Source organism: Theropithecus gelada, chromosome 16, assembly GCF_003255815.1.
Source record: "Theropithecus gelada isolate Dixy chromosome 16, Tgel_1.0, whole genome shotgun sequence".
Classification (NCBI taxonomy): domain Eukaryota; kingdom Metazoa; phylum Chordata; class Mammalia; order Primates; family Cercopithecidae; genus Theropithecus; species Theropithecus gelada.
Genome location: NC_037684.1, coordinates 75,194,950 through 75,220,432, shown reverse-complemented (window position 1 = coordinate 75,220,432; position 25,483 = coordinate 75,194,950). Strand labels below are relative to the sequence as shown.

General features: G+C 50.3%; 1 protein-coding gene across 9 annotated transcripts in view; it reads right to left on the bottom strand.

Annotated features, from left to right (window-relative positions):
* Positions 1-25,483, bottom strand: part of TOM1L2 (target of myb1 like 2 membrane trafficking protein) — a 132,144-nt gene that overhangs the window by 6,841 nt on the left and 99,820 nt on the right. For 3 of the 9 annotated variants that reach the window (XM_025361685.1, XM_025361688.1, XM_025361694.1), the window contains 7 exons: positions 19,241-19,374; positions 16,719-16,767; positions 16,140-16,263; positions 12,005-12,122; positions 10,776-10,851; positions 7,201-7,287; positions 555-614 (listed from right to left, as the gene is read on the bottom strand). In XM_025361685.1, the coding sequence (XP_025217470.1) occupies positions 555-614; positions 7,201-7,287; positions 10,776-10,851; positions 12,005-12,122; positions 16,140-16,263; positions 16,719-16,767; positions 19,241-19,374 (648 nt within the window). The remainder of the gene's footprint in view (positions 1-554; positions 615-7,200; positions 7,288-10,775; positions 10,852-12,004; positions 12,123-16,139; positions 16,264-16,718; positions 16,768-19,240; positions 19,375-25,483) is intronic. The other 6 variants (XM_025361686.1, XM_025361689.1, XM_025361690.1 and 3 more) reach the window with 2 other exon arrangements.

The following is a 25,483-nucleotide window of genomic DNA, read 5'->3' as shown; positions in this document are numbered from 1 at the left end:
CATAGTATCCTCATCTTCTAGCCCTATCTCTAGGATGGAGACAACGGGTCTTTGGGGCAGGGGTTCTTTTAAATCAAAAATCAGGAAGGGAGGAGGGGGATGACGGCGAATTAAAAACAAAAGCACTGTGTGTATACTTCACAATTAAAAAAAAAAAGAAATGAAAACAAAAAACAAAACAAAACATGCTCCCCCCACACTCCCTCCCCCCAAAAACCAAAGCACGCACACACATCTGAAATGGAAAAGAAAATGGGGGGAAGGCAAGTGTATGTTTTGGAGCCGGCTAAGGCTAGGACTGTGTGGGTGAAGGAGTTGGTGCCCAGGGCCTTGCCCCAGCACAGCTGGCCTCCGCAGGCCTGGAGGCTGCCGCAGCACCCACAGCTATGGGTTGATGTCGGGGAGGAGGAGCAGCTATGGAGCTTGCCCAGACCTCCCTTCTCCACTGACCCAGACAGGGGTGGAGCCCCTGCTGATGCTCCCCCAAGGCCTGTCCTCAGAAGAGCCTCTGCCGCTCCATACCCCACACATGAAATAGAAAAGTCGAGTCTCACCAGGTCGGTCCTGAGCCACACCTCAATGTCGTCCATGACAGAGGGCTGCGCAACGGGGATCTATGGAGGCGGCAAGCAGCGGGCCAGGCAGCCCCCACACAGCCAGCGAGGGGAGACAGAACACCGGAACAAAGGAAATCATCAACAGCAACCCCAAATAAAACCAAAATGTACACAGAGCAAAAAAACACAATTGGCACGGCACACAGGGGCAACACAGGGCAGCCACGTGTGAGATGGCAGGTGAGGAAAGCAATGAGGTGCAAACGATAAGAAGCAGGCTGCCCAGCAGGGCCGGCGGTAAGGAAGGTGGCTGTACGCGTTCTTGAAATGGAGAACTTTTTGACTATGGGTGTCCACTCTCACGTTGCGGGGCCTCTCAGCCCGGGGCTGCAAAACACCTTCTAACCTCAGGAAGGCGCTGCCATGCAGGCTGATTTTGAACTCAGCCACTGTGACAGTCCGCTGTCAAGCCCAACCCAGGGGAGGCCAAGTGACGGCCTGCCCAGAGCAGGGTACAGGTGCTCAGAGGGCAGGGCAGCACCAGCCCTGGGGGATGCAGGGGGGTCTGTTTGCTCAGCTGAAGAGATTCTGAAATGCATCCTGGTGCATTTCTGAGTGGAGAGGGGAACTGGAGGAGGTGCGTGCTCCGTCGGGCTGGGTGTGGCCTGGTAGACAGAGACAGGAACACCTTACCATCAACAGAAACAGAGCAAAAATGAGGGCTCTGATGACAAAGGGGACTATGGGGTTCTAGTCTTCTTTGTGTCTCTTTACGGGAAATTCATGAAGCAGCCCTGAAAGCAACAGCTCCCTTTAGTCTCGTCCTTTCTTCCCTGTGTTCAATGGCTGGCTGTGCTTCAGGAGTCAAAGAAACAAAGTTCAGCCGAGCACTGGGACACCGCAGCCAGAGCCAGGGAGGTGGCGGCTTCCAGGCAAACTAAGGTGTACCACGGGGGTGCCTGAACAGTCACCTTGCTTGGGCCCCTGTGCCAAGCACCTCAGGGACAGAGACTCTGAAAAATCCATGTGGCTAAGAAGGTTTAAGTTGCTGTCAAATATGACCTGATGAGAAGTAAAGGTAAACTTCAGAAGCCATGGTAATGGAATGTTGGCTCCAGCCTAGAGAAATGAGGCGACGGCCCTTAATCACCTCCTCGCCTACCCTGGCTCTGGGAGGTTCCCTTTCAGGGCTCACTTGCAAGACCCCCATTTCTATAAAACAATGCCAGCACTGTGTCTATAGCTGGCTTCACCCAATGCCATGATCTAGGGTAAGACTAAAGTAAAAATAAGCAGTAAAAGGAATACCCCAGTGTCTATCAAATGTAAAAAATAACACGACCTTCACAAAGAAAAAGAACAAAGAACACACATCACCAGCAGTGATGTGACAGCTCCAGTGCTGGAGGTTGACACCTGCTGCTGATGATGGGGGAGGGTGGTCTGGGGTCCCAGGTGGAGTCCAGCGCTCTGAGCAGGTGTCTGCGATGCCACCAGAGCTCTTCGCTCCCTCAGTGAGCTTGGCTGGCCCCTTGCTCTGAGGAATGTGCTCTGTGTCCTACCTTCGGACCCAGTGTGGGAAGCCCACAAGAGCACTTTCAGAAAGGCCCAAGCCAGTCACTGATCAGATTAGGAAATGTCTGTGTTGCCCATTATTTCTTTGACTTACTGGGGACTTAAGAATGTTGAATTGAGCAGGGCATGGTGGCTCACTCCTGTAATCCCAGCTCTTTGGGAGGTTGAGGAGGGTGGATCGCCTGAGGTCAGGAGTTCGAGACCAGCCTGAGCAACATGGAGAAACCCCATCTCTACTAAAAATACAAAATTAGCTGGGTGTGGTGGTGTGCGCCTGTAATCCCAGCTACTAAGGAGGCTGAGGCAGGAGAATCACTTGAACCCGGGAGGCAGAGGTTACAGTGAGCCGAGATCACGCCATTGCACTCCAGCCTGGGCCACAAGAGTGAAACTCCGTCTAAAAAAAAAAAGAAGAATGTTTAATTGAAAAGGTATCAGGCGAGTCTTATCACCCAGAACTGAAGCTTAGAAAGTCAGAGGCATCTCCAGAGAGAAAACGCCCCCACACTAGTGGTCAGAGTGCACACCAGCCCTTTTTTACACCTGACCAGCTTTCGTCCACTTAGCAGAAACTGAGATTAGATGTCCTGAGCTTTCCAATGTGTTGCAAAAGCTAGAACAAAGACATTAAGGGGTCAGGGGCCTTAAACCTTCAGATTTTTCTTGTTAATTGTTTTGTTGATGTTAAAGAACAAATCCCTTGAGGCCTTGGGTCATACTTTAATTTTCTTCTTTGGGGATTAATCTCGAGAGCCAACATGCTCAGAAAATAAACAATGACACTTAAGAAATTCCTCACCCCCTCAAAAATAATTTCCCAAAAGCTGGATCATGGGAACCCTTTTCTTCCCTGTCCTAGATTTTTCCAAGTAATTGGTATGTTTACGGAATGGCATCCTCCAGCCCAAGCCCTAGAGGGCAGACTGAGGAGGAGAGGGCACTGGGTGGGGTCCATTTGGGCCCTCGCACTCACTGGTGGCAGGACTTGGGGTGAGTCACTCCTTTCTGGACCCCACTTTCTTCACCAGAGAGCTCCCGAGTTTCTTCTATCCTAAGAAGCCTCAGAGATTTGGGTGGAGAGGCAGGAGCAGGGGACAGAGGCCTGAGCAATGTTTGGCTTCAATTTCCTCATCTGTGAAATAAGGCGATTGCTAGGTTGTATTTGGCTTTCAATTCTTATGATTCAGAAGAAGAAAGTTATGACTTCACTTTCAGGTTGGTGCTTCTGTTTTCTAATTTAGAAACCCAGGGATGTCAGAAATTATTGGAATTGACTCATTACAATATGGAAGCCACTTGGCCTCAGGGCGTGAACCATGGTGAAGCAGGGTGATGGTTAACAGTTAAGCTTACATAACGTAAGCTTAAATTGACTTTCTTGTGGCTGGGCACAAAACCTTAGCTATCTAAACCTGTTGTCCTGGTAAATAAATGCCTTGAGTATTATAACAGGGCAAAGTTCCTTCTAATGATGTAGGTGCTATCAGACTCAGACTAAACATGTACACTGCTTAGAAAATATAAACTAAAGAAACTGTAGGAGGCCGAGGACGCGCGCCTTGTCAGGCTGATGGGAGGGAAGTGGGGCCCTGGCTGGAGGAGGGGGCACTGCACTGAGTCTTAGGGGACTCTGTTTCTTCGCTGCAGCTTTGGGCGAGTCACCAGGCCCCTAGGAGGCTTCAGCGTCCTCATCTGTCAGACTAGGGGCTGGCCCAGCAGATTCCTAAGAAGACTGTTGGCTCTGATATATCATAGTTTTATTTTTATTTATTTATTTATTTATTTATTTATTTATTTATTTATTTATTTATTTTGAGACAGAGTCTTGCTCTGTTGCCCAGGCTGGAGTGCAGTGGTGTGATCTCGGCTCACTGCAACCTCTGCTTCCCAGGTTCAAATAATCCTTGTGCCTCAGCCTCCTGAGTAGCTGGGATTACAGGCGTGAGCCATCACACCTGGCTAATTTTTTTTTTTTTTTGTATTTTTAGTAGAGACAGGGTCTCGCCATGTTGGCCAGGCTGATCTCAAACTCCTGGCCTCAAGTGATCCGCCCAGCTCGGCCTCCCAAAGTGCTGGGATTACAGGTGTGAGCCACTGCACCCAGACTGACGTGCCATAGTTTCAGCATTTTACTGGGTAATGATCCAAGCTGAAGGCTGGTCTGAGGGATCTGAAGAAGAGTATGAGTTGGAAGAGAGGGACAGAAAGGAAGAAGGCATGTGAAGAGAGAAAAGGAAGGAAGCTAGCACAGGAATGCCCTCCAATAGAGACTACTGCCTGAAGCTCAGCCCCTCTGAAGATAGGTAGGCCAGGCTGGCTTGGCTGAGGCAGTGGTTATACCAGCCCTTCCCAATTTTCAAAGTCCATAGACAAACATCTTGGATGTCAGAAGTCACAGGTTTTGATCTGAGCGGCAGGTGAGCCATCCTGCTGTCAGCTGTTTCTCACTTGGAACTGCAGGCAGGGGCAGCTCTGCCTCAGGGTCAGGAGGGAGGGTTGCCAGTCCAAGGGGGAGAGGTGTGTCTGTCTGGTATTCCAGGGGTTAGGATTATCCTTCCAGAGTAAGAGGAGCCTTGGGGGCCTCCAGGTCTGAGGAGGGAGTCCTGCCCTCCAAACCCAAGCCTGGGTTTTGGCAGCAGCACTCTTTACTAACCTACCTCTGTTCTTGTTTTGACTTAGATTCTCTCACATGAGGATATCTTCCTGGCTGCACCCTGCATAAGGGTGACAACCCTAGCTGATCACCAGCCAGGAGAGGCAAAAAGACCTTACACTAGAGAGGCCAGGGAAGGACAGCACAAGCCTAGCAGTCTCCCTGAGAGTCACCCGGCCCTAGCCCATTGACAGATCTCATTTCTCTTCAACCAGTAATGAGCCTGGTGGTGTCAGTTAACTTCTGTGTTGGCTATCCAAACACCTGAATTCCAGGAGCATAAGGGTTCCACCCGATGCTCCTCTGCAGGTTCCCACAGCCCCACGCCCACAAGGAAACCCACCTGTCCAGTTTTCAATGCAACAAGAACAATTTCTGCAGCTCAGGTGTGCTATTTCCAGAGAAGCTGTGAATCCCTTCCTATGACACTTCAAGCACCACCCCACTGGGACGACGTCTAAAAGCCTTTGATCTCACTCAACAGTACAAAAAGTTTCCAAGTAAAGAATTTGTACTCGGGAGGTTTGAAAAGACTCAAGGTTTCTAAACTATGGGAAATAAGGCAAAGCAATTAATATTTGTTGTAAAGAAGAAAAAAAAAACAAAAACTGCAGTCAGTCAGGCAAGACACCAGGTTAGCTGTTAGTTAGGTTTGTTTCTGGGAAGTTAGAGACTGGAGCTCTATGTGGGGACCCGGCAGTGGCGAGGCAGTCTGTGTGGCCAGAGGCAGGCACCACCGCCAGCTGCCAAGGCCACCCTCACGGGAGTTTGTGTGGGCAGTATCCTTTTTTGCAGGATTAACAGGCACAAGGGCACATGGGCTGGATCTTCCCAATGAATACACATGGTCTCTAGAAGCCCGGCTGCAAGGGCCCCCAACATGTGGGCCAGAGCCCAGTCTGTCCCTGAAGAAGCAAATGAGAGGCCTGGGCCAGTGCATCTCTCTAAGAATGGGCTTGGGGTCTAGTGGAGGAGCTGCCTTCTCACCCAGAGCAGGAGTGTGCTGCTGCTATGACAGGTGGTGGAAGACCTGCCCAGGCTGACAGCAGAGCTATGCAGAGGGCCCCAGCCCAAGCTGGGTGGCAGGCAGATGCTCCTTGCTCCCACGACTCTGAGTGGTCCTGCATGGCCCAAGTTCCTGCTCACCGCTCACGCTTTGCTCAAGCAGGTGGCCCCTGTGCTGCTTGTAGTCTAGGACCTGCTGGCCTTTCCTCTGGCCACAGCCTAGCATAGCACACCAGGGGCAGTTATGTATTCCTCTCACCCCACCCCACCTGGAGGGAGAGGCCCATGTTTGCACTGCTTTCATCATCTTTCCTTCTCTGCATTCTCTCCAGCTCAGCTTCCACCACATGTACCCAGAGCTCTGGGCTCTCCTAGAGGTGAAATGGTCATCCCAAGGCATACAGCCTGAGATGAGCTGACCCTCTCTCCAAGCACCAGGCTCAGGCCACCTGAAAAGACAAGGTAGGATAGACCCTTGCAGGTCTGTGGGCCAGGAAAGCTCTGCTGCATGAGGACTAACTGTGTTTACAACACTGAACATTCCTGGGCTTTGTCTTCTTTTTATGTTGTTTCTACTGTGTTGGTTTTTGTTTTTTGTTTTGTTTTGTTTTGTTTTTGAGGTGGAGTCTCACTCTGTCACCAGGCTGGAGTGCAGTGGCGCAACCTCAGCTCACTGCAACCTTCGCCTCCCAGGTTCAAGCAATTCTCCTGCCTCAGCCTCCCGAATAGCTGGGATTACAGGCGCACACCACCACACCCAGCTAATTTTTGTATTTTTAGTAGAGACAGGGTTTCACCATGGTGGCCAGAATGGTCTTGATCTCCTGACCTCATGATCTGCCTGCCTCAGCCTCCCAAAGTGCTGGAATTACAGATGTGAGCCACCGCGCCCGGCCTGTGTATTCTTTAAGAGGTTTCAAATCATTTTGAGGGACTTAGTGGACACAAGTAAGTACATTACAAAAATCTGTCAAGTCTAGGACTGCCGAATTCACAGGCCCTGGGCTAGAGGGGGCTTCCCTGACTGGTCAGATGCTTTGAATCTGTTCCCTTAGAATTGTTCCCTCCCAAGCAACAGCCACAGTGACTTGTGCTCATCCTGGAAAAGTGAATACTGCCCGGAGCTCCGGAGACAGTAAAAGGAAGGAAAGGACCCTCTCCTTATCCCTGCTAATGTCCCAGACTCTTCAGGCCTGGGGGCAGGGAGGTATTTTTGGGACTGGGAATCTGTGACTTACAGAGATTATGCAAAAATAGGAGGGGAAATTTGGCACCCCTATCAGAAAGAGAGTGTGGCCTTGTACTGTCTGATTCACAAAGGCTTGGCAGGTCACAAGAGGAAGACATGAGCTGTTACACAGGTAGGGGCTGGGGTGGACAGCAGGCTCGGCTCGGCTGGTGACTCCTCACCATTCCTTGGGTTATGAGCCAGCTGTCTATGGGCTCCAGGTCATACTCCCCACCTCTACCTTTCTTCTGGGCCGAGGACAGAAAAGTCTCAGAAAGAAAAGTCACAGCAAGACCCATGAGAAAGAAGTCAATAGCACATATTGTGGAAACAGAAAAGTCACTCTTCAGACGTGACCCTTTGCCACGCAAGGAAATCTGATGCCCTGCTCCCAACCTCCACCCCTGGCATGTCCCCCTTACCTGCCTGGAAAAAAGAAGAAAAGTTTAGTAACCAAGAATCCCAACAGGATAACATACACTCATGCCAACTACTCCCGTGCCCTTGGAAAATCTCCCGAAGATCACAGGTTGACCAGAGCTGCTTCTCTCGATTACGGCTTTCAGGGTTGGCAGGCGGTCAACTTTTCAAAGAACCAGCTTTTACAGAAGCATTTCTACTTTTTTCTTTTTCCTGCATTTTTTCTTTTATTTTTTTTCTCTTTTCTAGTGGCTTGTGTATTCTTTTTCTAAACTCTTGAATACTAAATTTAGATGTATTCTTCATTGCCTTTTAAAATATTTATTTATTTGAGGTGAGGTCTCACTATGTTGCCTAGACAGGGTCTCAAAATATCCTGGGTGCAAACAAAGCAATCCTTCTGCCTCAGCCTCCCAAGTGGCTGGGATTACAGGTGCCCGCCACCACACCTGGCTATTTTTTTTTTTTTTTTTGAGACAGAGTCTAGCTCTGACGCCAGGCTGGAGTGCAGTGGCACAATCTCGGCTCACTGCAACCTCTGCCTCCCAGGTTCAAGAGAGTCTCCTGCCTCAGTCTCCCAAGTAGCTGGGATTACAGGCACATGCTGCCATACCCAGCTAATTTTTCTATTTTTAGTAGAGACGGGGTTTCACCATGTTGGCCAGGATGGTCTTGATCTCCTGACCTTGTGATCCACCCACCTCAGCCTCTCAAAGTGCTGAGATTACAGGCATGAGCCACTGTGCCCAGCCCTGATTTTTGTATTTTTATTAGAGACAGGGTTTCACCATCTTGGCCAGGCTGGTCTTCAGCTCCCACCTCAGCCTCCCAAAGTGCTGGGATTACAGGTGTGAGCCACTGCGCCCAGCCCTGGGATGACCTTTTCTTGACTGACTTGGTTGGATTTGATTTGTGGAGGTGTGGCTACATAAGTTTCTTCCCTTTATTTATTTATTTATTTATTTATTTATTTTATTTTTGAGATGGAGTTTCACTCTTCTTGCCCAGGCTGGAGTGCAATGGCGTGATCTCGGCTCACCGCAACCTCCGCCTCCCGGGTTCAAGCAATTCTCCTGCCTCAGCCTCCTGAGTAGCTGGGATTACAGGCATGTGCCACCATGCCCAACTAATTTTGTATTTTATTAGAGATGGGGTTTCTCCATGTTGGTCAGGCTGGTCTCGAACTCCCAACCTCAGGTGATCTGCCCGCCTCGGCCTCCCAAACTGCTGGGATTACAGGCATGAACCACCGCGCCCAGCCTTCCCCTTTTCTATTGTGTTCTTAAGTTCTCCCTTGGCCTCGTTTTCATTTCTAGGTCAGTATGGCTTGGGATGGGACAAGGTAACCTGAAATGCTGCAGGTGGGCAAGAATATGTGTAGACACACACAGCCCACATGCTCTGCTGCCCTGTATTGCTGAGGCTGTGGCCATGGCATCACCCCATTGAGCAGTAAACATGAAAAGCAATCTGATGGCTGGGTGCAGTGGCTCACACCTGTAATCCTAGCACTTTGGGAGGCCAAGACAGGCGGAGTGCCTGAGGTCAGGAGTTCAAGACCAGCCTGGCCAACATAGTGAAAACCTGTCTCTACTAAACATAATTAGCTGGGTGTAGTGGTGGGCACCTGTAATACCAGCTACTCAAGAGGTTAAGGCAGGAGAATAGCTTGAACCTGGAAGATGGAGGCTGCAGTGAGCCAAGATCATGTCACTGCACTCCAGCCTGGGCGATAGAGCGAGACTCCATCTCAAAAAAAAAAAAAAAAGCAATCTGCCTACCACTGGGTGGAAAACCTGCTGGAGTCATCGGGACCTTTGAAAACGGGGAGCTAGTCCAAGCCACACACGCAAAGGGCGAAGGGCAGGAAGTCACTCACATCTCCTGGGCTCAGACCCAGGCCTGGGCACCGATAATGGCAGGGGTGCAGCAGGACACGCCCTGGCATGGACAAAGCAGGCCCTGGAGCCAGAGTGAGGGACAAATGAGGTCAGTCTCGTAGGGACACAACAGGGCTGCTCCCAGTGCAAGCCAGGGTTGGCCAGCACAAGGGGATGTCCTCACCAGGCAGTATCCTGGTAGGCCCCTAGCTGGGCTCTCTAATGCCCACCCTGGGGGCAGGTGGGAGGACATTCTAAGTAATGGGAGAATCAGAGCCATGAGCACTGCATTGATTTTGGGTGTCCCAGTCTCAGGGGTTCAGGTGGCACTGCCCACTCCTGTGGAAAAGCAGGGCACTGAGGACCCAAGGCAGCCAGCTGACTCTTCTGCGCCCTCTGGTGACCAGTGCAGAGGGATGCATGCCCTCACATCCACCAGGCAAAGGCCAGCATGGATGAGGGAGTCCCTTCCCCCAAGAAGGAGCATCCCCTGGAAACCAGCACTGCTGCCTGCCTGGGTCCACTGGACAAGGACTTTAGAAGGCTAAAAATTGGTACCCAGGAAGCAAACAGCCCTTTGCAAACCTTCCTGTCCAGTGGACAGATGATCACTGCCCTCTCTAGCCCAGCTGGGGGACCCAGACAGGACTTCCAGCTGTTGTCGGCAGCTATTCCAAGGGCCCTCCTCCTCCCTGCCCCTGCAAACAGACATGCATCCATACGCATTTCTTAGTTAGGCAAAAAGAAAAATATGAGAAGCATTAAGACACACATCCTTTCCCCTTTAGTAATCTGAAATTGTACAGAAAGCATGGCCATGTTTTGGGGGGGCCCAAACACATACCATTCCCTCCACTTCACTGTGCTGCACCCCCTCACCACCACAGAACACCCTCCCAGCCACCACCCAACTACACCAGCTCTGTAAACAAACGCTGGCTCTCGAGTGCCTTCTAATGGGGTTGGTACTGCTCTGCTAGGCCAGCAGCAAATGGCCATCAGAGATGTGGCCCGGGTCAGCATTGTCCCTCCTGGTGCAGGCCATGGTTTTATCAGGGCACTGACCACCACCCTGGGACACTGTAACAGGTGACCATAGGAGACTTGTGCCTGGAGAACTTGGGGCCACTGTGGTAGGACGAGCAGGTGTTCTGGAGCTGGACACTCGTAGGATTCGAACCCTGGCTTGCTGTCTGCTCTCTGGGTGTCTCAGCCTGTCTCCCACCTCCCTGGGACTGTTTCCTCCTGGGTGAATTGGGAATTTCATGTGTGGCATCACCTCACAGGGTGAGGTGAAGACTCAATGAGGCACTACCTGGGTTCCACGGGTCTCTCCCCTGGGGTGTATCTGCCCCCTGTGCAAGCCAGTTTCTGCTGAATTACCCAGCCAGCTTTGCCAAACCACCTGGCTTTCCCTCCAGAAGACTCCAGGCAAAAAAACAGGGTTAAAGACCTACCCCTTCTGAGCTCTGTTTTCGACTGTCTAGGGCAGAAGCAAGTCCTCCGACAGCCTGAGGATCCTCATAGGTTACCCTGGAGATGAAGAAGCAGCACAAGCAGAGTTAATTTTCCTCCAGTGGTCATGGAGGGCTTGTAATCACTTCTGTCCTATGGTCCTTCCTCAGATGTCCTTGGAAAAACATTTCCTGAGACCTTGACATTGAGCAGAGGCTAAGGGCTCATGTTGTCTGTCTCCCTGCAGTGGACGCTAGGAGGCCTGGGTCCTAGCTCAGGCTGAGCCACTAATCTCTGCGATCTTAGATTTTGTGCACCTAAATATCCCTGTCTTGAGTAACAATACTGAGCATCTCTGAAGCTCAATGTCAGGGTGTCCAAAGTGCCCTAATACTGCTCAAAGGGAAGACCAGATAAACACAAAGTAACATTAATTCTTATTTTAAAAGCAGCAGCCTCAGTGGCATTTGACAGGGAAGGTAGTCTCTGGGACCTGGGACTGTCACTGATTAGGGGAGGTCTTCCTCCACTCCCTGACTCCTTTAGCTATATCTGTTTTACAAGCAACTTTCGCTGGTGAAGGGTACATGGGACCTTGGGTTTTTGCTTACCCCGCTGAGTCCCAAGCAGGACTCAGGGTGCTGAGTGCACCAAGATGCTGGGTCCCTGGGAAAGGTGGGAAAGAGTGTGTCTCACCCGCCTTTAGGCTGAACAGAAAGCTCAAAACATGTACAGCACCTCCCTGAGATACAGGGGATTCTCTCTTTTGGAATCAACTCCCTGAATTCCAGATGGCTCATCCTATCAGAGGAGCCTCTGCCCTGACCACTTATTTTAGTCAGGAAAATCTTGCTGTAAGGAATGGGTTCACCCTGCATGGCTGCACCCTCCTGCTTCCAAGCTTCTCCTGTGGATGAGGGGCCAGGCAGGGTGGTGTCTGCAGCAGCAGCAGCACAGGGAAGAAAGAGAAAAGCGGTCTCTTACAACTGACAGGAGAAAACCTATTCCAACCAACCCCAAGGGCAGGAGAGTTTGTGTGGGGGGGAGGGGGCAGTGGGCAGTTGGTGTTAATTCAGTATCTGCATCTAATGCCGAGTCCTTACAGCCATGCTTTAAAGTTCCTGGCAGTCCTGGACATGGTAAATAAATGACTTTTTGTGCTGGCCTGTGACCAGGCATGGGTCAATCCCCCCAATATCTTTAGAAAGCCACAAGAAGGGGCCCCACATACGTCTTGCGCTGCTCAGCCAAGGAGTTTCCTCTCGTCTGGGCAAACATGTCAAAGCTGTCACGGGGATTACATTGCTGGAGTGAACTGAGGGTGCCACTGACGCTCTCTGTCCCCAAGTCTGTGGCAACAAAACAAATGGGTGGCAGATGAGAACAAAATGTAGACTGTAGACCTGATGAAGGGCCCGTGAGCTAGGACGCCAGCCAGGCAGGTTTAGGGTTCATGGGGAGGGTAGGGCGGGACTTTTCCTTGGTACTCCCAGTGCACCACATGCTGGAGGAGCCAGGGTGGGCCAGATGGGGGACGGGATAGCCACTGGCCCCCCAAACTGCTCAAGGAGGCAAAAGGGTCATAACAAAAGGGAGACTGCTGGGGTGACAAGGCAGGGACTGGCGCCAGTGCACCTGCAGATTTTCCATAATGCCCTTCTCATTTGGGCTCCTCATTAACTCAATCACAATGTCCAAGGACCTGGGACATCTATTTATTCAGCAAATATTTCTTACGCACCCACCATGTTCAGAGCTAGATCTTGAGTAGACCAAACTGAATCTGATATGGTCCTCAGCTTCAAGAAGTTCAGAGTGGGTGAGAGACAAGCCACAGCAGTGCTTGGCTTGAGACATCAGGAAAGACTCAAAACCAACACAAGAGGGGGTCTGTAAGGATAAGGGGGAGGATGCTATGGGGAGAAGGGGAAAGGCAGATAGAAAGGCACAGGGTTTGGAGGCCAGGTTGTGTGAAGTGAACAGTGCTCGCAGGAAGAAATTTGTGGAGGAAGTGGCTGGTAATATCTCAAATGCCAAGTAAAGGAGTGGGTGGGAAGACACTAGACTTTTTTTTTTTTTTTTTTTTTTTTTAAAGAGACAGAGTCTTACTCTCTTGGCATGATCATGGCTCACTATAGCCTTGACCTCCCAGGCTCAAGTGATCCTCCCACCTTGGCCTCCCAAGTAGCTAGGACTAGAGGCGTGTGCCACCGTGCCCAGCTGTTTTAAAATTATTTTGTAGAGACAAGTTCTCGTTATGTTGCCCAGGCTGGTCTCAAACACCTGGCCTCAAGTGAATCTTCCCACCTCGGCCTCCCAAAGTGATGGGATTGCAAGTGTGAGCCACCACGCCTGGCGGACACTACACTTTTTTTTTTTTTTTTTTTTTTTTGAGACAGGGTCTCACTGTGGGTGCCCAGGCTGGAGTGCAGTGGCACGATCTCAGCTCACTGCAGCCTCGACCTCCTAGGCTCAGTAGATTCTCCCACTGCAGCCTCCTGAGTACCTGGGACTACAGGTGTGTGCCACCACTCCCAGGTAATTTTTTGTATTTTTAGTAGAGATGAGGTTTTGCTATGTTGCCCAGGCTGGTCTTGAACTCCGGGACTCAAGCAATCTGCCCGCCTTGGCTACCCAGAGTGCTGGGATTACAGGCGTGAGCCACTATGCCTGGCCTACTAGACCTTTTTTTTTTTTTGAGATGGAGTCTCGCTCTGTCGCCCAGGCTGGAGTGCAGTGACCGGATCTCAGCTCACTGCAAGCTCCGCCTCCCGGGTTTTTACGCCATTCTCCTGCCTCAGCCTCCCGAGTAGCCGGGACTACAGGCGCCCGCCACCTCGCCCGGCTAGTTTTTTTGTATTTTTTTAGTAGAGACGGGGTTTCACCGTGTTAGCCAGGATGGTCTCGATCTCCTGACCTCGTGATCCGCCCGTCTTGGCCTCCCAAAGTGCTGGGATTACAGGCTTGAGCCACCGCACCCGGCCTAGACCTTTTTTAAGAAGAGAGGTGGCAGAATCCAATTTGAATTTTTTTTTTTTTTTTTTGAGATAGCATCTTGCTCTGTTGCCCAGGCTGGAGTGAAGTGGCACGATCTTGGCTCACTGCAATTTTTAGTAGAGATGGGGTTTTGCCATGTTGGCCAGGCTGGTCTCGAACTCCTGACTTCAGGTGATCCACCCGCCTCGGCCTCCCAAAGTGCTGGGATTACAGGCATGACAATTTGAATTTTAAGTATTAAATCTGGCCATCATGTATGCTGGACTGACCGAAGGCAGAGACATCTGTTCCGATACAGAAATAGTGGCTACAAATATATGAAATATTGAGAAGCTAGAATTACAGCAACTGATAGCCACTAGAAGTTTAACTCAAGTCAAATGAAAGGAAGGTAGACAGAGAAATTTTTTTTTTTTTTTTTTTTTGAGACGGAGTCTTGCTCTGTCACCCAAGCTGGAGTGCAGTGGCCAGATCTCGGCTCACTGCAAGCTCTGCCTCCCGGGTTCACGCCATTCTTCTGCCTCAGCCTCCCGAGTAGCTGGGACTACAGGCGCCCGCCACCTCGCCCGGCTAGTTTTTTGTATTTTTTAGTAGAGACGGGGTTTCACCGTGTTAGCCAGGATGGTCTCGATCTCCTGACCTCGTGATCCACCCGTCTCGGCCTCCCAAAGTGCTGGGATTACAGGCTTGAGCCACCGCACCCGGCCGAGAAATATTTTTTAAAAAGGAAAGCAGAAAAGCAAGACAGAGGAAAGAATTTTGAGGGCCGTGCTTATTCTTTCAATGTTATAATTTCATTTGTTATAAATTGGTATCATTCAGTATAACCAATGCGCTAGAGTCATATACACACTTTGAATGTACAAACTAAATGAACTGTGGAAAGTAGAAAGTGGTGAGTTTCTTTTAAGTTCCAGACAATGGACTGCTTTAGGTTGATGGTACAGTTCAAGGAGAGCAAATATTTCAGTGCTGCTACCTCCTGTTTCCAAGCCCTCTGTAGATATCGACAATCAATCACAGACTTTTCTTTTTTTTTTTTGAGACGGAGTCTCGCTCTGTCGCTTGGGCTGGAGTGCAGTGGCCGGATCTCAGCTCACTGCAAGCTCCGCCTCCCGGGTTCACGCTATTCTCCTGCCTCAGCCTCCCGAGTAGCTGGGACTACAGGCGCCCGCCACGTTGCCCGGCTAGTTTTTTGTTTTTTTTTTTGTATTTTTTAGTAGAGACGGGGTTTCACCGTGTTAGCCAGGATGGTCTCGATCTCCTGACCTCGTGATCCGCCCGTCTCGGCCTCCCAAAGTGCTGGGATTACAGGCTTGAGCCACCGCGCCCGGCCAATCACAGACGTTTCTAAGCCCTGATGTGGCTTCAGCATCCGCCTCAAACCTGTGTTCCAAGAAGCCAGTGAGCTGAAACCTATCTGCCCTCCTTGACCTAGTTAATATTGATTGTTTGTTTTGTTTTGTTTTGTTTTTGAGATGGAGTCGTCCCCCAGGCTGGAGTGCAATGGCGTGATCTCAGCTCACTGCAACCTCTGCCTCCGGGGTTCAAGCAATTCTCCTGCCTCAGCCGCCCGAGTAGCTGGGACTACAGGTACCCACCACTAAGTCTGGCTAATTTTTTTGTATCTTCAGTAGAGACAGGGTTTCACTACTTTGGCCAAGCTGGTCTCGAACTCCTGGCCTCAAGTGACCCACCAACTTCAGCCTCCCAAAATGCTGGGATTATAAGCCCGGGCTTGACCTAGTTAATACTGAAAAGGAAATTACTTCAATCATAGAGAATGTTCCATATAAAACATGGCAGGTGACCTTTCTTTTCTTTTTTTTTTTTTTTGAGACAGTGTCTTGCTCTGTCGCCCAGGCTGGAGTATAATGACGCGCGATCTCAGCTCACTGCAACCTCCACCTCCCAGGCTCAAGCAATTCTCCTGCCTCAGCCTTCCAAGTAGTTGGGATTGCAGGCACTCACCATGCCCAGCTAATTTTTGTATTTTTACTAGAGACTGGTTTCGCCACGTTGGTCAGGCTGGTCTCAAACTCCTGACCTCAGGTGATCCACCCACCTCGGCCTCCCATAGTGCTGGGATTACAGGTATGAGCCACCACACCCGGCCGTGACCTTTCTTTAATTCCTTGAAATTTCCCCCATCCCTGCTTTCCAACACAGATTTTAAACTTCAAATTTAGGGGAAAAAAAGGTATGCATTGAAGGTAAGGTGGTACAACTGGCTAGGACTCAGGAATACACTTTCACATGTATTCCCAAAAGACTCTCTTTGGGTCTTCCAAGAAAGAAAGAGAGGTGGCCTGCAAGGGAGGCCAGTGGTAGGAAGTAAGTAGGCCCTTTTATCCCTATGAGACACTCACCCAAGCCTGCAAGCTGGGAGGAGAGGGAAGATGGGGGCGCTGTGTTCCCCACCATCGGGCTCACCACGGCTGGAGACCCTGGCCCCAGGTCTATTAAGTTGTCTTCAGTCACTTCGTTCAGTACCTGTCAGAATGTGAGACTGGTCATGAGCCCCAGAACCCTGGAGTCAGGCTCTGAGGTAGAAGCTAGCAAGGCAACTGTGCAGGGTTCTGAGAAGAAAAGCATCAGCACTGCTCCAGTACAGAAGCAAGGTCACTTTCCCCATCTGCCTTCTGGGTCCATGGTGGCCCTTGATGTCAGTGAGCCCTGCCCACTGCCTCCTCCCCCTCCCCAGTAGAAGGAGGGGTTGCTGAGTCAACAGTGACTGTCCTGGGAGCTACAGACTTAGAGCTTCCTTGCCACCCTCCCATCAGGGGTGCCTGCTAGCTCTGCCCTAGTATCCCATCAACCAAAGCTTGCTCTTCAATTTCCCAAATATTTCAACCCCAGTTAGAAAAACTGGAGGTCTCTCCAGCCTCCAAAACGTGGATGGGTAGGTCTGGCCTCAGGAGATGAGAGGATTCTGAAGGAATACTTACTCCATTACTGGCATTTTGAACCGATCGGCCAGACCTGTATCGTTCGAACCTAACGGGGGAAGGGAAAGCAGAAGTAAGGAGAGAGGATGCCTGTGATATGGCCCTGTGGGGTGCTCACTAGTCCTATGAAGAACCTCTGGGACCAAGACCAGCCAGTCCTAGTTGGGGGCTAGGGAGTGAAACCATATATCAACTCTGCCACGGCTTCCTCTGTGTGTGTGGCTCCCACTGAGAGGATCAGCCTCTCACCCAGCACCCTGAATGGGCATCAGAAAGGGGTGGTGGCTGGCCCATCATGGAGGTCATTGTGAGTGTCCCCAGCCTCTCCTCACACACCTGGGCCCAGAGAGCTCCTCTTGTCCCTGGAGGGAGGGTGGCTTAGCCACTTTACCTTGGAGCTCTCCAATGTTTACAACGCCAGGCAGTAGCTGCAGACTCCCTACTTCACAGGGCTGTGTTGAGAAGCGCCCAGCTAGTGTTCCTAACATGCTCCCAACTGAATCTCTGGGGAAAGGGGTTGGGGCATGCATAGGGTGGGCACCAGTAGGAGGAAGGTAGATGCATGGCCCTGACTGTGGCCTGGGGAAATGCTCGCCAGTAGCTGCTACAGAGAGGCCTGGGCCAATCATCGAAGGACTGCTAGAAGGGTGGAGTGAGTGTCTTCCGCACCCAATCGGGCAGTGCAGGGGGACTTGGCTTTGAGCAACTGTCGAAGGCCAGGTCATCCTTATGTCAGGTGGGGAATGGAAGAGTAGTAATGAGGTGTGTGTTGGGGTGGGGCAGAACAGATTATGTTCTGCATCATATTTAAAAACTCCAAATGCCACGGGCAGCGGTAGCTAAGAGACTTTCCAGCTGGAGCCTTAGACACCCAGCTTTAGTGAGTTATGCCGCTCCACTTCTGTCTCCCAACTTGCTGGGGTCAGCATCTGGTGACAAGGGATCCCCAGGAGGAATGATCTGGGTAGGCAGTGAGTGTCCACTGTGGTTTTAAAAAAGACTTGTGTGTTTTTTCAACAGTGGTCTACAAGGAGAACAGGAATATTAATACATCTGAAATAATTTTAATCCTGGGGTAACTTTCCCACACTCATCTTCAATGAACAATGACTATCATCAAAGACACTCTAACCAGGATAGTACTTCTAGCCACCAGCCCTGGCTTTGCCTCTGAATTCTTTGTAATGCTGGGACTGGGGGACTGTTGGGTGAAAATACCCATATTAGTTAGCTCCTGTTATGCTTTCTAGCAGGGCTTAAATAGATTTAACAGGTTAAATGCAAGCCCATTTACCATGGAGAAACTGGAACCACATGGCAAGACAAAGGGGCCTCGGGCAGGGAGTCAAGTCCCCTCAGATCTGCTCCTGTTCTTCAACTGATGCACTGGGGGTCCCAGGGACCCCCCACACTTACTGCAGAGGTTTCTTCGCCTGTCAGGTGGGCACAGAGCCACTGATGTGTACTTCCATAATCAAAAGATGAGACAAGGCCCAAGGCTGTGACGGCCACAACAAAACCACTCTTTAGGCCCCCAAAGGGTAATGCAAACGCAAGCATCTGTCCCTGTCCCTCTGACCCTAACTGACGCCAGATCCTTGTCCTCCTGATGAATCCAGCAGTAGGGTGTGAGTCAGCTGGTTGGCAGAGGGGACCAGGACCTCAGGTCTGCAGGGGACTCAAGCCACTGTCCTGTCCTCTCAAGCCTCATCTTTAAGGGGAAAAGGCTGGCCTGATCATGGTCCTTTCTGGTCCTTATGCTGAGTCCTTCGTGAAAGCCCAGTGTGCTCCCATCAGGTGATGAGATGGGAACTGTGCTTGCCATTATTCCTCCTATTTAAAACTAGGTCTAAATAAGACATTTTGGGCTTTGTCCTGAAGGAAGGCTTTGGAAATAAAAAAGAATTTGCAGGTTTGTTACCTCAAACCCAAAAATGATTTGGCTGCAGAAAGAACTGAAAGGAATGTGTGCACGCTTCCCTAAGCAGCAGCATTCCGGCACTTACACCCGCCTGCTTCCCCTGAATGCTCTAGATAACACTGACATTTGCAAAGGGAAAAGCTTTTTTCCTTTCTTTCTTTCTTTTTTTTTTTTTTTTAAGATGGGAAAGAGGAAATCCTTTTTCTTAGTAGAGATTTTTTTTTCCCTTTAATCCTTTTCAAATTCAAAGGATCATCAAAGGAGCAGGTGCAGCAGCTCTGGGACCCAGAGCCCCCCAAGTGCTACCCCTCCCTGGAGCTGGGGGTGGCGGGGCAGTGGGGAAAGGCAGAGCAGCCTGAGGCTTACAAAGGGCAGAGCCTAATTCTGCATGTCAACTTCCTGCTGCTTCTGCTGCTCGGTTCCCAGGAGGACAAGAAGCATTTTCCCTGTCAGCCGGGAACAAATTAGCATCTCTGATGAGTATTTTCCAACTCTAATCTCTCTCCCTCTCCCTCTCTTTCCTTTGTTTATGAAAGAAATCCCTCTGTTATGGCAACAATCTTTTCAAGGGGAAAAAAAAAGAAAGAAATCTGGCTCCCACCTCTCATATCGAAGGAAGACATTGTTGAGGTCGTCGTTCACATGAAGCAGCTCCTCGGTGACCTCCTCGTTGGACACGCGGGAGATGAGCTCCACGATGCGCTGCTGCATGGCCCGGCAGGTCCTGTTCAGCTCCTAGGGAACACATGCACCTCTGGGTAGCCTGCTGGGTGTGCTTTTTGTCACATTCTATTTCCTTTGAAAAAATTTGTACTGATTCTTAAAAGTCACAAAAGGAGTACATGCTTGTTCATGAAACCAGACATGTGCCGAATTCAAAGTAGAAGTTCCCTCTTCACAGCCTGCCCATCCTTCCCCAGAGGAAGCAAGTACTTTTTCAGCAGACAAATGTCCAGACAGACATACTGTTGTATGTATACAAGTACATGCTTGTACAAATCATTAAAAAATATTAAAATGTGATTCTTTGCAGATTGCTTTTTCTCAACAAAATATTCCAGACACCGTTCCCCATCACTTGGTACAGACTGCCTCATTCCTTTGTGTGTTTCATAATGTATCTCGCCATTCTTCTATTGTTGGACATTTAGGTTGTGGTCTCTCTTTCTGTGGCCAACCCAAATAATGCAGCAATGAACACCTGTACACAAACATGCATATGCACTTGGGCTAGCACTTCCATAGGAGGAGTTCCTTAGGAGGGAAATTTCTAGGTGAAAGGGTATGGTCATTTATAACATCAATTAGTAATAGTAAAACGCACTCCAGAAAGATGACATCGGTCTACTTACACTCCCAGCAATAGCAGGAGTGTATTTTATGACTGCATTAGGTATATTTTGGTGGCATGTCTGCCACTTTGCCGAGGCCTCAGAAGCCCAGGCAGCTCCCTGGCTGGCCAAAAGAGGACATTCGCACACCCTGGAGCCCTCTCTACCCTTAGAAGCAACATCCCCCTGATGACAGAGCCTTAGCACTTTATGGCCTGGCTTCCATGAACCTTCCCTGTTCCAGAACAGCAGACTTACTGATGCCCTTGTTCAAATTTGCTTATAGAGCTCCCTCAATTCCTGCCAGGCCCCTTGCCATCTCGATGCCAGACTGAGGATGCTACAGAGGAGGGAGCTGGCAACCCTGCCAGGCTGGCCCCCAAGCATCCCTGACTACAGGAACTGCCTGTGACCAAAGCGCCAAGTCCCAGTGTGCCATACAGGGTTAAAGCAGAGGGAGATGCTGTCCCCACCTACCTGGGCACTGGAGGGTGCCAGTGAGTTAAGAGGATAAGACATGAAAGATAAGTCCCTCGTTCTCACAGCTCAGTTTCAAAACAACTTCATTTTGAAACCGTTTCTGGTAGAAGTGACTGATTTATTCACAGGAGACATGGTAATCTCTTTTTAGTTCCTCATATTGTCTCATAATCTGGCTAGCTTGGCTAAAGGGTCTTCCTTCCTACCACATCATAAACTCTTGAGGGGGTGTTGCCATTTATCCACTCAAGGATGCCCTCAAGCCCTGCACTGAGCCACACAGTGAAAAAGCCCAGTAATCATCTGCTGAACACATCACAAAGGTGGTCAATCAAGCCAAGTGGGGAATCAAAGGCATCCCCCCTGTATGTCCCTGGTATCCTGCAACACAGCACTCACACAGGGGCTGCGCTTCTTATGTGCCTTCCCCTCTAGACTGAAGCTCCTTGAGGGCAGAGAAGGCATTTCCCTGGTACCCATGACTGACACATGGGAGGCACTCCCCAAGTACTTCTGAGAGAATTAATGACTCTAAAGTATTCAGAGGCTGGTGCGGTGGCTCATGCCTGTAATGCCAGCACTTTGGGAGGCCGAGGGAGGCGGATCACTTGAGGTCAGGAGTTTGAGACTAGCCTGGCCAACATGGTAAAACCCCATCTCTATGAAAAAATACAAAAATTAGCTGGGCACAGTGGCGTGCACCTGCAATCCCAGCTATTCAGGAGGCTGAGGTGGGAGAATTGCTTGAATCCAGGGGGCAGAGGCTACGGTGAGCCGAGATTGCACCACTGCACTCCAGCCTGGGGAACAGAGTGAGATCCTGTCTCCAAAAAATAAAAATAAAAAATAAAGTATTCTGAACTCTTGTCCCCACAAACCACCAGCTCAGTTATCCACATACACTCAGTCTTCTCAGCACTCTTCACTCAGAGAATCGGGAATTTTTGTTCATCCAGGATCTAATTTTCCCTCTCTAGGACTCATCCCAGGCCCCACTGAACCAGCAGTAAGCACTTATAAACATACAGATAAGTGCTAGAATTAATAAGAAGAGGTGAATACTGGATCTTAATTGCAGGGGACACTGCTATCTAGTAAAGAGAAAATTCCACAAAATGTCCACTCTCTTCTGTTGTGAATGGCTCATGTCCCCAGGCCAGGCAGGAGAGGGGCTCTCAAGAAGCTGCCTGGGCCTCGGGGCCTGCCAGATGTGGTCTGGATTGCCAGGCAATAATGGCCACAGGCGCCAATGGACACTCACAGGTCAAAACCCAGTCACAATTACTGTACACAGGAAAACCAACAATGCAGGGGAAACACTCATTACAGAATGAAGCATGCTCAGGAGTGATGCTGATAAAGCCAGGCCCTTAACATTAAAACAAACAAAAACAAAATAAAAATGTCCAAACTTATGAAAGAAGCAATCACATTAGATCATGTGAAGGATTCCAACAGCCAGGACAAGTGAACAATTAAAATAATCATAGTATTTCTAATAGATTGTTAAAACGCAGTGAGCATCTCTGTTCAGGGCTGACAGGGGAGCATAGATTTAGGTTAACTATCCTCTGTCAAAGACCATCCTCCCCTGCTTCCTAAAAGAAAAAAAGGATATGTGGCCAACACTTGGGCAGCATATTTACCCCGCACTTTGGAAGAAGTACCAGAGGAAGACCTAGCAAAAGTGTGCAGGATGAAAAAGAGAGGCTGGGCAGTAGGACAGAGAAAACAGGTCAAACAAACTTCTGCCTCTCTGCTCTGCCATGGACTGTTCCAGGCCACCGTACGGGTCTCCTCCCCAGGGATGCGGACGTGCCAACACACATGAGGACCAGGCCAGGCACTGCTGAGCTCCTCCTTGCTCTAGCACTCTAGGTGTCTGTGGAAAATCTCTGATGAGCAAAAGGATCTCAAGTCCTAGCTCAGGACCCACCCCCTCCTGCAAACAGGCCCATTACAAGAAAGTATGGCCTCTGGGGCTTGTGGCCTAGCAGCAAGCCCTGGCTGTCCTTGGTTAGGGAGGGAGAAAGAAAAAAGTCAATCACATTCTCCAATCACAGCTGCAGGCCAATCACAAGGCACAGGACCTGCAAGCCAGGGGAGTGTGGGAGCATGCTGTGGGAAACAGATCCAAGTTACCCTCCAGAAGACTAGGGCATCAGCACCTAAGGCCCATAGGCCATCTTCAAACACACCTCAGACTTTCCAGGATATAGGTGGCCTCAGGCACTTTCCACATTGCTCAAGGGCTCCTGAGAAGTTGGCCATCTACCTACAATGTCCCTTATCTCCTTTTCCATCAAACAAACTCCTACTCATCCTTCAAGGCCTCAGGATGTTTCCCCACCTCAGGATTTTGTCACAAAAATTTTCAAACATACAGAAAAACAGGATGAATTTTACAGTGGACAGACACCATATGCCTGTCACCTAGATTGTATCATTAACATTTTACAGTGCCAGCTTTAACACATACTTCCCATTTATTCATCTTCCCGTTCACATACAGTGTTTTCTGGGGATCCCCCACCATCCCACCCTCCTCAAGACTCCCACAGCATTCAACACACTCCAGTCTGCCATCAGAGCCCCTCTAGAAAAACCTCCAGCAAGGGGTGACCAGCCCCCATCTGCACTCCACACAGCAGAAGCCCCAAAACAAAGAGTAGGCCTCGTGGGTGGTTCACTGGATTTAGAGGAGAACCAAACCAGATTCCTCAGTAGACAGTAGGAAGTGTCTCAGAAACATGGCTACAAATACTCCAAGCACCAGCAGCCTGATGGAAGGGAGCAGGGGTTGATGTCAGTCTCTCCCACAGAGCCCTAGCCCCAGCTGGGTGCTGGGGACCAAGCTGCAGGCAGCAAGTAGCCTGTGACTGGATACACTCTCCAAGTCTCCAGTCCTCTGCAGGCCTGCTTCTCCCTGTGTAAAACAAGGGGGCTGCATTCATGAGGAAGTTCTTCTGCAGAGGGCCACTGACGTGCTGCAGCAGCCTCCATGGCACGGGGCCAGGGCAGCTGGGGCTGCTCTGCTTTTCTCGATTTCAAATGTTGCCATTCACTGTAAAATTTTATTTGTGGAGGAAAAGGTTCCATTACTTTATTTATTTATTTACTTTATTTATTTATTTATTTATTTATTTTTTGAGACGGAGTCTTGCTCTGTCGCCCAGGCTGGAGTGCAATGGCGTGATCTCGGCTCACTGCAAGCTCCACCTCCCGGGTTCATGCCATTCTCCTGCCTCAGCCTCCTGAGTAGCTGGGAATACAGGCGCTGGCTACCATGCCTGGCTAATTTTTTGTATTTTAATAGAGACGGGGTTTCACCGTGTTAGCCAGGATGGCCTCGATCTCCTGACCTTGTGATCCACCTGCCTCAGCCTCCCAAAGTGCTGGGATTACAGGTATGAGCCACGGGGCCCAGCCATTATTTATTTATTTATTTATTTGATTTGTTGAGATGGAGTCTTGCTCTGTCACCTAGGCTGGAGTGCAGTGGCATGATCTCAGTTCACTGCAGCCTCCACCTCCCAGGTTCAAGCAATTCTCCTGCCTCAGCCTCCCAAGTAGCTGGGATTACAGGCATCTGCCACCATGCCCGGCTAATTTTTGTATTTTTAGTAGAGATAGAGTTTCACCATGTTGGCTAGGCTGGTCTCGAACTCCTGACCTCAAGTGATCCACCTGCCTCAGCCTCCCAAAGTGCTGGAATTACAGGTGTGAGTCACTGTGCCTGGCCTCCGTTACTTTTTTAAAAAGTTTGGCAAGTATTAGATGATTTCTGAGGCTCTAACATTGTGACCTCGGCTTGGAGGAAGAATGAGCCCCAAGGGCACAGAATGCAGTGATCTCATCAATAGTCAGCACCAGGAACATCTGCTCTGGCCTTGGGTTTGCTGCCTCTTCCCCACAGCCTTCCCACTGGGGTGGTGGGTTAGATAGCTCCCAACCCCACAGGCAGGGCCTCTATGCTCCAATCCTGGAGAAGCATCCCGATGGCTTTCCAAAGAGCTATGCTAAAGACAGGCCCAGAGACTATGACTTGGGGCTTCCACTTCAGGGATTTCCAGGGGTCTCCGCACAGAGAAAGCTTTACCATCTCTTGACTTCAGTCTTTCACATCTGTTTCAAAAAGGAAGAAAAGGCCGTGCGTGGTGGCTCACACCTGTAATTTCAGCGCTCTGGGAGGCTGAGGCTGGTGGATCACCTGAGGTCAGGAGTTCAAGACCAGCCTGGCCAACATGGTGAAACCCCGTCTCTACTAAAAATACAAAAATTAGCCGGGCATGATGGCAGGTGCCTGTAATCCCAGCTACTTGGGAGGCTGAAGCGGGAGAATCGCTTGAACCCAGGAGGTGGAGGTTGCAGTAAGCCAAGATCATGGCACTGCACTCCAGTGTCGGTGACAAAGCGAGACTCCTTCTCAAAAAAAAAAAAAAGGAAGAAAAAAAAGGACAGAAGGTGAGAGGAGGGCCAGATGTTAAGACTTTTGCTACCACAGTGCCAGGTGGCCACCTGCATGTCCTCTGTGGTGTCATCACAGCCAGACCCTCAGTAGGCTCACTTGGGAGACTTTCCTCTGCTTCCTCCACCTCCAAATCACTCAAACAGAGTGATTCTCGGCCGGGCGCGGTGGCTCAAGCCTGTAATCCCAGCACTTTGGGAGGCCGAGACGGGCGGATCACGAGGTCAGGAGATCGAGACCATCCTGGCTAACACGGTGAAACCCCGTCTCTAGGCCAGGCGCGGTGGCTCAAGCCTGTAATCCTAGCACTTTGGGAGGCCGAGACGGGTGGATCACGAGGTCAGGAGATCGAGACCATCCTGGTGAACATGGTGAAACCCCGTCTCTACTAAAAAATACAAAAAACTAGCCGGGCGAGGTGGCGGCGCCTGTAGTCCCAGCTACTCGGGAGGCTGAGGCAGGAGAATGGCGTGAACCCGGGAGGCGGAGCTTGCAGTGAGCTGAGATCCGGCCACTGCAACTCCAGCCCGGGAGACAGAGCGAGACTCCGTCTCAAAAAAAAAAA